Genomic DNA, 16140 nt, shown 5'->3' on the forward strand with positions numbered 1-16140 from the left:
CACGCTGTAAGTAATCTAATCTAATCTAATCTGCTGTGATCTCCAGCATTTATTGTTTTCAGTATAGATTCCACCATCTGCAGTAATTTGCTCCTACATTCAGAAAAGCTAGTTAATGTTATTTCCTGCAAAGGGTGATCACCAAATAACAGAACATATTTCCATATAATCACACAGATGCTCAGATGGCTTTAGATCTAAACTAGCCAAGCATTTTGTTAAATATGGCACTATGGCCGGTGGATAGATTTTGTATGCAGTTCAGTATGATCTCACTGAATGGTGAAACAGATTTGAAGCATGGGATGTCCTGATTCTAATCTAATGTTCCCACTCTACATTAAAATTATTTTGTTTAAAAGTTCCCATGATGGCTTGGTGAGTAAATAAACAGTAATGACCATGGAATGCAGATTATATACATTGGGGCTAGCTATCCATGATCAATGCCCTCTTTTCTGTAGGAAGAGGATGATTTGGAGCAAACTTGGGGTAGGGTGGGGGAAGAAGTGACAAAAATATTTGCTCTTAATTGCTCTCCAATTAAATTATGTGTGGCCATCAGAGAGAAACAGGCTGATTCTCCAACTGATGGTCTTAATCATTTTTCAACATTGTGGATATAGGTTTGCTCGCTGAGCTAGAAGGTTCATTTTCAGACGTTTCATCACCATCCTAGATAACATCTTCAGTGAACCTTTGGATAAAGCACGGCTGGTGTTTCCTGCTTTCCACATAGCAAATGATGTCACCACAGGAAATGACATCACCAACCCAAGGAAACTCAAACATTTAAATAGAAAGCAGGAAACACCAGCTATGCTTCATCCAAAGGCTCACTGAAGATGTTATCTAGGATGGTAACGAAACGTCTGAAAATGAACCTTCCAGTTCAGCGAGCAAACCTACATCCAGAACCTCAACCTGAACTACAAATCTTCTCTAAACTCATTAGTTTTTCAACATTATTCAAAATTATAAATTAAGAATGTGAGTATTGATTGCAAAAAGATTTTATAGAAGCTTTTTGACTTCCACTTATTATGACAGTTCATAAATTACCAATGTAAGGGGAAAAACAACATTTATACCATACGAGCAGAGAGTGCTGTTTGATTGGTAAATCTTTTTTCGGCAATACTTAAGTTCAATACCACCAGGCAACTAAGCAAAGTGTTCAGGGAGGTGATAGCCGAGTGGTATTATTGCTTGATACTTACCCAGATCCTGAAAATCTGGTAGCATTTTGGGGACCCAGTTTCAAATCCTGTCGTGACAGCTGATGGAATATGAATTCAATAAAAGTCTGGGATTAGGAGTCTAATGATGATCACGAAACCATTGTTGATTGTCAGGAAAAACCCATCTGGTTCACTAATGTACTTAAGGAAAGGAAATAGCCATCCTTATCTAGTCTGGCCTACTCATAATTCCAGACTATCAGCAATGTGGTTGGCACATAACTGCTCTCTGGGAAATTAGGGGTGGGTAATAAATGCTGGCCTAATCAGTGAAGTCCATATCCTGTGAATGAACAAAGGTAATGGTGATTTTCAGGACACTAACCAATGTCAGAGTTACCATCTTGAAGAGAGAAAATTGCTCCTAATGACCTTAATCCTCCATATACTAATGTGTCTCATCTTGTGCTTTACAGCTACACATAGCTGATCTTCCAACCAAAAGATCATGGCAATTGTGTGTAAATATTTTAAACTTATTTTCAAAAGTTCTACTGAAGGAATCACATTATCTTATTAATATTTCACTTCTTGGCTTGCAACTTCCCCATAAACAGTATTCACTGCAAATTTAAAACTATATATGATAGCCCAAACATTTATTAAAACTTCACGTCTGCTCCTATAAGTCAAACAATCTGCGGTCATTCTTAACCTAGAAGCTTTGCTCTGGTTTTAATGTGATTAATATCAATTCCAATTTAATCTTTAGCTTTCACTTCACAAAGCATTTGTAAAATGGAAGGTGGAAAGCAATTGTACAACATGTTAAATTTGTGGAATCCAGTGAGTTTCATGCCATAACCACTGATCTTTTATTTGTGTGATTTGACCACATTTGAATCTACTGTAAATTTCAGTCTCATTATTGGTAACCATCCAGTTCCAACTGTTACTCTCTTTCTATTCTAGATTTAATCCTCTGCAATATCTGAATTCATTAAACAAACAGAATGGTTGTCCAAAAAACATGGAGAAGATATGGTTATGGATGGAGTTATATTTGCTGATTTTATTTCACTGCTGAAATAATCCCAAAACTACTTGCATGGTAGCAATATGGATGAGCTTAGCAGTGAAATAACAACGTAGCAATGCCCCTAAGACCGTGTCTTTTTTTTAAACCACACTCTTTGTTTTCTGATTTCTAAATTGCTCTCTAATTATTTGTGTTATAATTTTTCTTTCAGCATGAAGATAGGGCGTACTTCAGAGAGCGAAGAAATTCATTATCACGTCACCATGTCTACTGTTTTTTAGTGCTTCTATGTCATCAGTTAAACTAGCACTGCAATTTAAATCACTTGCAGTGGTGGAAGGTCAACTGATGCCATGCAAGTTCCAAAAATATCCATTGTAGATGTCATGTGAAAATAGTCCAGTATCGATTCTTGATTACCTATGCCCCAATGAAAATATCACTTTTATTTTGTTGATAAATCATTATGTACAGTATGTCATGTCTTTTCATAGCTTGTCCTAAACATTTGCCTCAACTACACCTTGTAGTTACAATTTCGCACTCTTATCATTCTCTGGATACGAAAGTTCATTCATTCCTAAGTGCCTATGACTTTAATGCGAAACATCAATTTTTGGACTACTGTTTCCGCACCCGTATGACCCTGAATTTTAGGAGCAGAATTAGACCATTTAGCACATTGAGTCTGCTCCGCCATTTGATCATAGCTGGTATTTTTTTTAGATTTAGATTACTTAGATTACTTACAGTGTGGAAACAGGCCCTTCGGCCCAACAAGTCCACACCGACCCGCCGAAGCGCAACCCACCCAGACCCATTTACCCCTTCACCTAACACTACGGGCAATTTTAGCATGGCCAATTCACCTCACCTGCACATTTTTGGATTGTGGGAGGAAATCGGAGCACCCGGAGGAAACTCACGCAGACACGGGGAAAATGTGCAAACTCCATACAGAGAGTCGCCTGTGTTTCTCGACCACATTTTCCTACCTTCTCCTCGTCACCTTTGAACCCCTTACTAATCGAGAACCTATCTATCTCTGTCTTAAAAACACTCAATGAGTTGACCTGCACAGCCTTCTACAGCAACGAATTTCACAGATTCACCACCCTCTGACTGAAGAAGTTCCTCCTCATCTCAGTTCTAAAGGATAGTTCCTTTGATGCTGTGCTGTCGGGTCCTAGTCTCTCCATGTCCACTCTATCTAGGCATCTCAGTATTTCATAAATTTCAATTAGATCACCATATCCTTCTAAACTCTATCAAGTCCAGACTTCTCAACCACTCCTCATGTGACAAGCCCTTCATCCCTGGGATCATTCTTGTGAACTTCTTCTGCACCCTGTCCAAGGCCAGCAAATCCTTCCTTTGATAGAAAGCCCAAAACTGGTCACAATGTTCCAGATGCAGTCTGACAATTGCCTTACACAGTCTCAGGAGTACATTGTTGCTCTTGTTCAAGAAGGGGAGTAGGGATAACCCTAGTAACTATAGGCCGGTGAGTCTCACTTCTGTTGTGGGCAAAGTCTTAGAGAGAATTGTAAGGGATAGGATTTATGAACATCTGGATAGGAATAATGTGATCAAGGATAGTCAGCATGGTTTTGTGAAGGGCAGGTCGTGCCTCACAAACCTTATTGAATTCTTTGAGAAGGTGACTAAGGAGGTGGACGAGGGGAAAGCGGTAGATGTGGTGTATATGGATTTTAGTAAGGCGTTTGATAAGGTTCCCCATGGTAGACTACTGCAAAAAATACGGAGGTATGGCATTGAGGGTGAGTTGGAGGTTTGGATTAGGAGTTGGCTGGAAGAAGACAGAGGGTAGTAGTTGATGGCAAAGGTTCATCTTGGAGTGCCGTCACTAGTGGTGTTCCGCAAGGATCTGTTTTGGGACCATTGCTGTTTGTCATTTTTATAAATGACCTGGAGGAGGGGTTAGAAGATTGGGTGAGCAAGTTTGCGGATGATACGAAAGTCGGAGGAGTTGTAGACAGTGAGGAAGGATGTGGCAGGTTACAGCGGGATATAGATAAGCTGCAGTGCTGGGCAGAAAGGTGGCAAATGGAGTTCAATGTAGCTAAGTGTGAGGTGATTCACTTTGGTAAGAGTAACAAAAAGATGGGGTACTGGGCTAATGGTCGGATACTTGGTAGTGTGGATGAGCAGAGGGATCTTGGTGTCCATGTACACAGATCTTTGAAAGTTGCCACCCAGGTAAATAGTGCGGTGAAGAAGGCATATGGCGTACTGGCTTTTATTGGTAGAGGAATTGAGTTCCGGAGTCCTGAGCTCATGTTGCAGTTGTATAAGACTCTGGTGCGGCCACATCTGGAGTATTGTGTGCAGTTTTGGTCGCCATACTATAGGAAGGATGTGGAGGCACTGGAACGGGTGCAGAGGAGGTTTACCAGGATGTTGCCTGGTATGGTAGGAAGATCGTATGAGGAAAGGCTGAGGCACTTGGGGTTGTTTTCATTGGAGAAAAGGTTTAGGGGTGACTTGATAGAGATGTACAAGATGATTAGGGGTTTAGATAGGGTTGACAGTGAGAATCTTTTTCCACGTATGGAGTCAGCTATTACAAGGGGGCATAGCTTTAAATTAAGGGAGGGTAGGTATAGAGATGTTAGGGGTAGGTTCTTTACTCAGCGAGTCGTGTGTTCATGGAATGCCCTGCCAGTAGCAGTGGTAGACTCTCCCTCATTATGGACATTTAAGCGGGCCTTGGATAGTCATATGGAGGATAGTGAGCTAGTGTAGGTTAGGTGGGCTTGGATCGGCGCAACATCGAGGGCCGAAGGGCCTGTACTGTGCTGTATTCTTCTATGTTCTATGTTCTATATTCTAGCCCTCTCAAAATGAATGCTAACATCGCATTCCCACACGCCTGCCTCCCCACCACAATACATACTCTTGCAATCTCAGAAATTTTGCTTTGACAGTAGTACATAAATCTTTTATCTTAACCTCTACAACACCACAATTTAGTCTTTTCAACAGAAAGAACTCTTTCCTGATAGATGTCTAATATTTTATCTATAAATAAAATTGTCAGACATTACAAGAAATGTATTGGGGCTGTTTTGTCACTTTGTCAGTGTTCTATATCTTTATATGATATGGAGGCCAGATGTTGCTCCATGTTGCCTTACCAGCTTCAATGCTAGTTCAACATAATTTCTCTGCTTTTCAGTCTTTGTTTATTATTTGTTCATTGGATGTGGATATCACAGCATACACAGGCATTTATTCCCAACTCCTATTTGCCCCAGAGAAGATAATGCGCTGCATTATTTTAGCAGTGAATCTTGGTGTTTTGTTTACATTTTGTGTAGCCTTATTAACCTGTGTCACTATCTTTTTTTTGCTTTGAATTTGTATCTCTAGATCTATTTGCTCCTATTACCCATTTAGAAATGTTATTCTCCAAATTGTTTGTGTTCTCTTTATTCTTCCTAAAATGCAGTTCCCTCTATCTAGATAGTAATTCATCTTTCAATTATCTTCCCATTCTGCAAGTTTATTATGTACCTTGTTGGAAGGTCACTGGTGTTGTAATTCCATGTTGAGTAAGTGGATGGGATAGAGTCTGCTCTAGGCTCAAGGTAGCAGAAGAGGTGGGCAGATGGTGAGGCATATCACCACACTTTTAAAAATGACTGTTGAGCCTTCTCCAATGCCTTTACCATCTCTCCCAAGCTCCTTTTCATGTTTCCCTACTATTCCACTCCCCCCCCCCCCCCCCCCCAACCCGCTCCACCACATGATCAAAAGCCTTCCATTATTTCCTATATAGCCGCTCATCCAGCATTCGCTGTCAATAAGGATAGATTTCAGGAGCCATATCTTTGAAATGGACAAGAAAAAAAATAATCTATTCAAGTTTTCACTCAAACAGATGCATCCTACTGAAAAAATACAGTAATTCATTCAAAAATCCCTGCAAGTGGTTAGTCTGTTATAAGTTATTTATTTCATTAATCACATCAAACATATGCAATTAGTCTCTTAAAATTGACTAAGTCAAAATGTCTTTAATATCTATACATTCAACTACATTCTAGATTTTTTGAAATTTGGCTGTACCTATTATGAATGCTTGTTTAAATAAGAAACTCTAGAAAATATAAACACCAGAGCTTTGTAAAACCAGAAATACTTTTCTAAGCTACAACAAATGTTCTGCCCATCTAAACAGTCCAGGAGCAGATTATCCAACCAGAAGAATTTTTTTTATTTTATACTAGAGGTCCCAAGTTGTGTGTTCTTCTGTTTTGATTAGACTTAGTTTTTTTTTGTTTTTTAATGTGTTTTAAACACATTTAATCTACAATATAGCATCTATTGAAACTGAAAGAAGAAATTGTTTTGATTGTATTTCAAAATGTCAGTGAAAGAATTCCAGGAGAAGGTGGCTTTTTTGTTTTTGGTTTCCCACTTGAGATGAGTTTTCTCTATCATTCATTTCTCTTCTGAGAGCCGGTGAATTATGTCTGCAAACTGAAGGGTCCTGATTCTACCCCAATATTTTAGAGGGACTTAATCTGCCCACTCAAACAGCCCACACCTGCAATAGAACCTAAAGGATTGGGAGAGCTGTGACTGCACTTTTATCCCATGTAGATGATAATTGCAGGAAATTGGGCAGGAATTTCAGAATCAGGTACCAACTTCCACTTTAAAAGGTTTCCAATTCACCCAAACTTGGTAAAAATCCAGGCCCAAATTATTTACATGAATTCAAAATGACAGTGGTGCCTGCACTGATCCCAATGCAGCAGGACCAACCAATTTTTGCCCATTTATATAGCTATCCATAACACCTAATCCTTCTCTTCTGCTTTGTAACCAGCTTACAATATTTATTTTTTACCATAACCCTGACTCTACATGCTCTGAGCTTGATATGCATCTACTGTGTGGCACCTTTTCAGAGGGGAAGGTCATGTTTGCCCAAATTTGTTGAATTCTCTGATAACCTGGCTGCTCTTCATTATATTTTCAGTACTGTATGTTGTTCAAAAACTTCTTTGAGTAAAAATTCTTTATATTTCTATTACCATGTAAGCTAACTAGTCTATTGCTCTCTGGTATCTGTGTCTTCATGCTTCAGAACAATATTACCATTTTTTTCTTCATTATCCAATATAGTAAGTTTGTGACTACATTTATTTTATTCCCTTGGTTTGGAAGAATCTGACAGATTTAGGTGATCTGGGCCTTACTAACTCAAATTGCATTCGTACTTCATTTTTATTTTAAAAGAAATGTGTCTTTAAGTCCATGAACCTCAACTTTCTAACATTTTAATCTAAATAAGACTTGCAACTCCTATTTTTTTTAAAAAAGTACTTTTTTTTTCATCAACCACTAGGGAGGCACATTTCAGTTTTGTGCTAAATCCACCCTTTTAAAATGCTGAAGTGCATTTAAGCCAATTAGAAACATGTACTGAATAAATGCATCAGAATTTTCAATTCCAAATACATCAAAACCTAGAAACTATGGAAACATTAAAGACTGACATCAACTTATCGCTTTTTGAAGGTGTCATTTTATGTACTGTAAAAAAGTTTCTGCAATCTTGAAGAACCTGCTAAGGCTATGATCAGCACCTTCTCAGCAACAAAAATTAGGAAAAAAGAACCCTCTCCCAGTATTTAGCTCTCTTCAAGCTGATTTTTGTATAATCTTTATTTCAAAACACCTACACAAGTGGAAGAGTGTAACTTCGGTTATGACATTTCACGGTTCTATATGTTAGCATCAGGGAAGTCATGTGTTTAGAATAAGTGTTATGGATAGTTATATAAATGGGCAAAAATTGGTAGGTCCTGTTCCATTGGCAAATTGAAGCTTCCAAAGACAAATCTGTTTAGAATGAATTAAGTACATTTGGGAGGGAAAATCAGCTGGGCATAAGTACAGGAGTGAAAACTTCTGCTCAACAGCCTGTGAATCTCCCTGAGGAGCTGGCTCACCTGTCCAGAGAGGGCCAGAAGACAAATTTCAAATTATCCATTGGTAACTCTGACCAGCCTGGAATGCATGAGTGCACAACTGTCTGGTTCAATGCAGGAAGCATGGAGGTATTCTTAAATAGATTTTTTTTCTCCCAGATGTGGAGGGTTTCTTAGCTACTTAGTCAGTTCTCCATGCAGTGAGCTGCTGTCCTTCAGATGTTCTGCTTTCTGTGTTCTGTAGGACTTTGATAGACCATAAGATAGCTGCCATCTGCCTTTGACAGTCATCTTCTGCCTCTAGTGATGCCTGGTACCATTAAGTTGATTACTTAGCTTGCTTCCAGTGGAATAGGGTCACTTACATTTGAACATCCCATGCATGATAGAGGTATAGTGTGGAATCAGGTCATAGAAACTTCCCAGGTTCCTAAAATCAATTCAGGAAACAGACGCAAGGCATCAAAATGCTGATCCCTGTCTCAGTCCCATTTTTCATAATATTTTAAAATCTATTTCGGCACTATAGTCCCAGAGGACCACAATGCTGCTTTTTCATCAGCTGTGTTTGTGATTTTACCTGAAAGTCACCATGCCTCAGATGAGAGGCGCAGTCAAGAAGGAAGGTTCTTCATAGTAACCTCAGCAAGTGTGGGAATTGAACCCAGCTGTTGGTGTTATTCTGCATTGCAATCCAGCTGTCTAGCCCAGTGAGCTAACCAACCTCAATCAGGTAACTAAGTAGTCATTAGGAGAAGAAATCCTCACCAAGTTCTAGAATATTAATATCAATGGTCATATGGTACCCAACTATTGCACTGGCTGAAATCCATTAACTTAGGACAGACTAGCAATTGTACTGGAGATCCATTTGGGCAATATGGAGTAGTCTAACATCAGAAGTTTTTTTTAATCATTGGAGAAGCTTGAGACTTGCCCCTTTTCTCATTGCATTTTGGGGCATCTATGCTGTCAACTCCATGCACTGGTTTAAAATGATGCAAAAGAAATGTTTTTTAGGACTCAAAAAAAATGTAGCTCAGTTATTGATGCTCTCATCTGAGTCAGAGCATTGTGAAATCAAGTCTCACGCTGGAGACTACAGCACACAATCCAGGCTGACATATTTGTGCACTACTGAGGTAGCACTGCACTTCTGAAGCATGCTGTCTTTTAAATGAAATATTAAATTGACACACTGCCTATCCTTCAATTTGACATGAAAGATCCTCTGGCACTCTTTGAAATAGAGTCTTCACCCACACGGTGCTGGCCAAAACCTTTCTTTAAACCAACATTGCAAACAAATGGTTGTTTGAAATTTTGCTGTGGAGAACTTGGTTGCCACATTTCCCACTGAAATGACTCCACAGAGGCCAGTATCCTGTCACCAAGTTACCCTTTATTTACACGTGAAGAGTCCTTGAAAGTGATCCAGCTCCCTCAGAGCCAGCTGTCAAATTGAACAGAACCTCTGACACTCCTGGTTTTGTCTGTCAGCTAGAGCTTCCTGATTGGGACTGCTAATCTGGTCTAATCAGGGAACTCCTGTTCAATGAGGTCCACCTGGCTGACCTCATTACAATCATTACACACACATTATTGCATGTCAGAAAAGCTGTACTTAATACAATGCACTTTGGAACATCCAGACATCATGAAAGATGCTACCGTATATATACTCAAGTTATATGTTTCTTCCTACAGCTCTCTATTGAAGGACCAGAATTTATTTTGTCCTGATTCTACCCAATACTGTGATGAATATTCGAAGTTTACCGTGTGGGGAAGCTATGGCTGTAAATTGCTGCATTCTGACACTCTGGATCTGTACTATATCACATCTTTAAGCTTTCAGATCTCGAAGGGGACCATGGGGCTGAAAATATTGGTATTATTGGTAAAATGTGTTGTTTGATATATAGATTGAGGGTGGGGAAGAAAGAATATGAGAGACCTGGTTAAATCGATAGCATAAATGGAGGACAGATTAGTTGTTACTGGAATTACTTTGATGAATACCTTCAATCAGCCTTAGTATTTACAATAATACTCTGTTTGCAGACGTTACTTGCCAATTCTTAAAGGATTTCCTGCAAAGTATATCTATGATCCATGGAATGCTCCTAACTCGGTTCAAGTTGCAGCAAAATGCATCATTGGCATCCACTATCCAAAGCCCATGGTGATACATGCAGAGGCCAGTCGCCTTAACATCGAGAGAATGAAGCAGATCTATCAGCAATTATCACGCTACAGGGGACTTGGTGAGAAGCCTACTATCTTGTTTCCCAGGGAAACCTAAATCAAACGTTTGTCCAATTTAAATGATTTTGGAAATATGTTATTAACCCCATTCATGAATTTCTTTCGCATCAAAGACCCTCCACCTTTAAATCAAATTCGATGTCAGAGTGTAGCAAACACAGTATGTCAAGCATACTGGGGATTGTTAGGTCAGTTGGCTGATCTGCCAGTTTGCAATGCAGAGTGACACCAACTGAGGATTCAATTCCTGCACCAGCTGAGGTTATTATGAAAGTACTGCCTCCTCAACAATACTGCTGTGGAAAGATAGTGGTAGTGTTGTTACTGGACTCGTAATTCAGATGCCCAGGCTAGTGGAAATTAAATTCAATTAGCATATAATATGGATTTTTATTTTGTTTTAAGAAGCAAAAGTAATAGCAACTTCAAAACCATTGTTAATTGTTGGAAAAGGCCATATGGTTGACGAATGTCCTTTCATTTTAGGGAGGGAAATCTGCCATTCCTATGCAGTCTGGCTTATATGAGAGCTCAAACCAAAGCAATGTGGTTGACTCTTAAATCCCTCGAAGCCGCTCAGTTCAAGGGCAGTTAGAGATGGATAATAAATTACCAGTGTTGTTCATATCTTATGAAAAGAAAACATTTTAAAAAGTTTACTTTTTACTGTTGAAAGTGGTTACACATTCATAGATACTTTTGAAATAAATAGCATAAAATATTGAAGTAGTAGTGATTTTGTTCTGTCTTTTCCGATGGAATTATTTTTCTACATCAAAGGTACTATATATATATATATATAATATATAAGTTTTTGTTATTGTCTTAGGTCTTCTCGCCTCAGTGCCTTCAAACCAAAATGGAAGCGGAGGAACTGTGTACTGTCTGGGAGATCAAATAACTGAGAATAATGGTGAGTCTGGAGTTTTTTATGTCAAACCACTCATCAAGCAATATTATAAAGCATACGTGAAAGATCATCTTCTGTCATGATAATCAAAACAGTAGTTAGTGCCCTTTTTACAAGTTCATGGGACGATTAGTAGTATATACAAAGTCATTTGTTTTCCTTGGGTATAAAACAAGAACCAATTGCTACTCCTTCAAACTGTCTTCTTGTAACATGACTTTAATATACAATGCCATCCTTCATGAGCTGTTGATTTTAATTTTAATCTGACCAGATGTCGGTCCAGAAGAAGAATGGTATGGATTCAAAGATAAATAATCCAATTAAAGCAAAATACTGCAAATGCAAAACAACAACTGGATAAATAATTATATTGTATCATAATGTTACAGAACAAACTTGTGAAAGTAACAAGTGGATTTAACTTATGCTTTTGCTCCTGTATGATAACTTTTTTATTCTCTCATTAGTTGTGCAGTTGAATAGTGAGCAGTGTTTATTTCTGTCTTGTGGCCAGTAGATGTCAGCACAACACATCCTATTGTCAAGTCATCATAGTCTTACTCTCTCATTAGAGTAAGCCTAATGATTTAGTGATTTAGCCTGAAAGCCACCATAACTCAGAAGAGGTTGAGAAGGAGAGCCATTTGTGGTTACCTCTGCAGGTGCAAGGATTGAACCCACATTATTGGAATCTTACTACTTTACACACCAATGAGACAGCCACTTGAGCTAAACCAATCCCAACCTGCTAGTGTACACGTGAAATGATTCAGAGGGTGAAAATCTTGGAGAGATTGGATTCTCTGAATAGACATGGAGAAAGGTAATTAGTCTGCCATGAGACTGAGTAGAATTATGGAATAAATGTTGCCTCTAACCAGTGGATATAGTACAGGCTGTCCAATAGTGATGTGTTTGACATGGCAAACAGAAACGTTAAATATTGTGCTTTACAAGAACAGTTTGACATGTGTTAAATCCACAAACAAGAACAGACACTGAGTGGATAAACTGTGACAGATGGAGTTCAATTTGGGGAAATATTAAATCAATCACTTTGGATCTAGGAAAAGCAAATTGGATTATTTTCTGAAGGGTGGGACCTGGAACTGTAAAGGAGTAAGATGATTTCATATCCCAGTACACAAATCATTAGAAGTTAGCATAAGGAGCAAAAAAATGAAGAATGTTAGCTTTAATCTTAGACTGAAATATAAATCAGAGATGTAATATAAAGTATATTAATCAAAGACTTACCCATCATATTCAGTTCAGGTTTGGGGTTTGACTCTCCAGATCACCAGACAAGTAAATTGAGTGTATCACTTTCTTACAGAAAATTAATAGTTGATTTAATGGAGGGTTTTTTCTGGAGGCCTAGAGATCAAATTGTTCTGCACCTTTTACGAACAAAATGGATGTTTAAAATGGTAGGCTGACACCTTCAGTACTAAAAGAATATTGGCACTATTTTGGAGAAGTGCAGAGTTATCTATAGTGTCCTGGCCAATATTTATCTCTCCTTTAAAATCATCAAGGCAGAAAGTATCAAGTTATTGTCAACATACCTGGTTTTGCTGTGTGCAGATTGTCTGCTGTATTATTTGACAGCATGATGGCACAGTGGTTAGTTTTGCAGCCTCACAGTGCTCAGTTTCTGGGTTTGATTCCACCCTTGGGCAATTATCTGTGTAGAGTTTGCACATTTTTCCCTTTGTCTGTGTTTAAATCCTCTGGCTTCTCCAGTTTCCTCCCACAGTCCAGGGTAAATGTGAGGTTGGGTGGGATGCTGTTTAGAGAATCAGTGCAGACTTGATGGACTAAACGGCCATTATCTCCACTGTAAGGATTCTGTGACTACACTTGGTTGAGTGTAATAATCTTTAGTTAGTAAATTAAAGTCATTACATTTCCTGTCTGCTACCCTTCCCTCACTGAAACCAGCCTAGACCATTGCTACGCATAAAACCAACCTCACCAGACAGAAGTACTTTTGCCTCCAGAGGCTGATCGTACCACCTAATATTATTGCAGCCTAGTGCAGCCTAATGATGTCGATGCAAACAATGATATTCACTTTAAAAATAAGACAGAAAGATTGTAACTTTGCTCGCTGCGCTGGTAGATTTGTTCTCAGACGTTTCATCACCATGCTGGGTAATATTATCAGTGAGCCTCCATTGAAGCGCTGGTGTTCTCTCCCACTTTCTATTTATGTGTCTTGATCTGTTAAGGTGGATGATATTATTTCCAGTTCTTTTTCTCAGAGGTTGGTAAATGGGGTCCAAATCAATGTATTTATTGATGGAGTTTTGGTTTGAATGCCAGGCCTCTAGGAATTCCCATGCATCTCTCTGTTTAGTCTGTCCTAGGGTGGATGCGTTATCCCAATCGAAGTGGTGTCCTTCTTTGTCTGTGTGTAAGGATACTAGAGATAGTTGGTCATGTCTTTTGGTGGCTAGTTGATGCTCATGTATCCTGGTGGCTAGTTTCCTGCTTGTCTGTCCGATGTAGTGTTTGTTGTAGTCCTTCCAGGGTATTTTGTATATGTCATTCATTTTGCTGGCTGTTGATACAGGGTCCTTTAGGTTCTTCAGTAGCTGTTTCAGTATGTTGGTAGATTTGTGGGCTACCATGATGCCAAGGGGTCAGAGTAGTCTGATCATCATCTCAGAGATGTCTTTGATGTATGGTACTGTGGCTAGAATCTCTGGGCATGTTCTATCTTCTTGTTTGGGTTTGCTATTTAAAGAATCCACCCAAGAATTCCTGAACATCAGTCATAAAGTTATACAGCACAGAAACAGATGATTGCAATGGGTTGGAAGTGAGAGAGAATGGGGATCGCTATGTTTAAATATTGCCTGACAGTTACAACTACTTGGGAATTGTCTTGTGTCTGTAAGGTGGACCACTCATTAACTTCTTTCCTCCAACAAAAATTTCAGGGTCACATTTTTATCGTTAATGTTGTTCCATTTTTTCTTGCATTTATTTTAATCAGGCATTGTTCAAACCCACACCAGTGGAGGAATGGTTGGTAAACGCGAATTGGAATGTGATACAGCTGTCGGTGATGACATGGAATCTTTAGCGCAAAAAGTCCGGCGACAGTGTGATGATGCAAGTATTACATTTAGCAAAACGCCTTCAGTTTGCAATCCTAGATTTGTTTTCATTTTGTTAAAAAAGCTTAATAATGTAACTCCTGTAAATTTCAAAATTGCACTGAGTGATTTCTTTGGGCCAATGATTTTCTTTTACTGCGAGTGATTTCTACCTCCTCTTACTTGCCCATGGTTTGTCATATCACAGTTTGACCTGAGTGTGTATTGAATGCAGAGATCCTTTCCAGACTGTGGACAGATGATCACCCTACTGAGACAGGGACAATTATAAACAAATAAACCTGCAAATTCATGTAAAATAAATCTGGTAGTTTTCAGTGAAATTTAAGCTATTTCACAGTAGTCCTGGTAACAAAGCATATATCATGTTACTTTAGCCTTGTTAGCAGGCTAAATTCATCATGCAGGCTAGTAAAATCTAGTTGATCCTCGTTTTAGAATGGGAGTCTTTCTGTTTTTAACATCAAACTTCTGCTGTTTCTGCAAGCCTCTCAATTCTGGTTCCCGTTTGCAGCTCAATATAAATCAGATTGCTACACCCTCCCTAGTTTTTGAACCTCTGGCATCTGTCCCCTTTTAAAATGAATTAAGTCTGAATAATATCACATGTGAATGCCACTGTACTACATTAATAAATTTAATAGCCTTATACTGAGATAGTAGTCTGGATCTTTGCTGAATTGTGATACTCAATTCCTTTAAAATGTGACAGGGAGGCCCCAATTTCAGAATACCAGACCCCATTATGAGTTCTTCAGTTTTCAGTTATGCCTTGTAAGTGTGTGGGCTGCTTTGAATCACAAACAAGTACCACCACTCTTGATCTGGCCTTCTGCATTTTAGAAACAAGCATGTCCAATTCCTTGCTCATTTTCATGGAGTCAGGCCAGTCATGGTTCACGGCATCTCAGAGGTGCCTTGAGTCATGTTCTGCATGATGGAACAATTTGAAAAATAAGTTCAAAAGTCCCAAGCCAAATTATGGCACATTATGTCCATTGACTCATTAAATGTTGTACGGAACGTATGAACCATGTAGTAACAATGGTACATGTTTCTTCTAAAAGTCAATAGTTCATCTATAACTATTTTTGTTTTATAAAACAAAAAGAACTACAGCAGAATAACAATGTCTATCATCCAAACTCTTTGAAGTATCAATATCAGAAACTGCAAGCTCTCAAAACTTCTTAACCTTGTGTGCAAATATATTATACAATTGACAGCAGAGACCAGACAGTCAGAGCTGTCAATCAAGTGTTGTCCATTAGGATTAGGTTTTTCAACAGACAAAGAATGCATAATGATGTTGGTGAAAAGGTGTTTCCCCTTGTGACGGAACTTAGAAATAAACAGTTATTTTTTAAATTAAGATGTCTCCCATGTATGAGAGATTAGCAGGAATTTCTTTTTGTGGAGGGTTATTAGAATTTTCATCTCCAGAGAGTAGTGGGGGCTGGGTCACTGAATATATTAAAAGCTAATTTGTATTTTTGAGTAACACGTTTCCAGGGTGATGCGACAGACAGAAAAGTGGGGTGAAGGCCACAATCTGATAGCCAGAACCTTACTAAATCGCAAAACAGATTTGAGAGTCCAAATGGCATGCTCCTGCTCCTATGTCTTATGGTCTTGCATCAATGTC

At 38.7% G+C, this 16140-nt stretch overlaps 1 protein-coding gene across 1 annotated transcript in view; it reads left to right on the plus strand.

Annotated features, from left to right (window-relative positions):
- The window catches only part of LOC122563330 (cryptochrome-1-like), a 97032-nt gene that overhangs the window by 64097 nt on the left and 16795 nt on the right, over positions 1 to 16140 (plus strand). Inside the window, exons 9-11 of the mRNA XM_043717068.2 lie at positions 10251 to 10453; positions 11284 to 11367; positions 14372 to 14490. Of these exons, the coding sequence (XP_043573003.2) occupies positions 10251 to 10453; positions 11284 to 11367; positions 14372 to 14490 (406 nt within the window). The remainder of the gene's footprint in view (positions 1 to 10250; positions 10454 to 11283; positions 11368 to 14371; positions 14491 to 16140) is intronic.

Source organism: Chiloscyllium plagiosum, unplaced genomic scaffold, assembly GCF_037043375.1.
Source record: "Chiloscyllium plagiosum isolate Xiang-an unplaced genomic scaffold, Cpla_swu_hap1 HiC_scaffold_26, whole genome shotgun sequence".
NCBI classification, from domain to species: Eukaryota; Metazoa; Chordata; class Chondrichthyes; order Orectolobiformes; family Hemiscylliidae; genus Chiloscyllium; species Chiloscyllium plagiosum.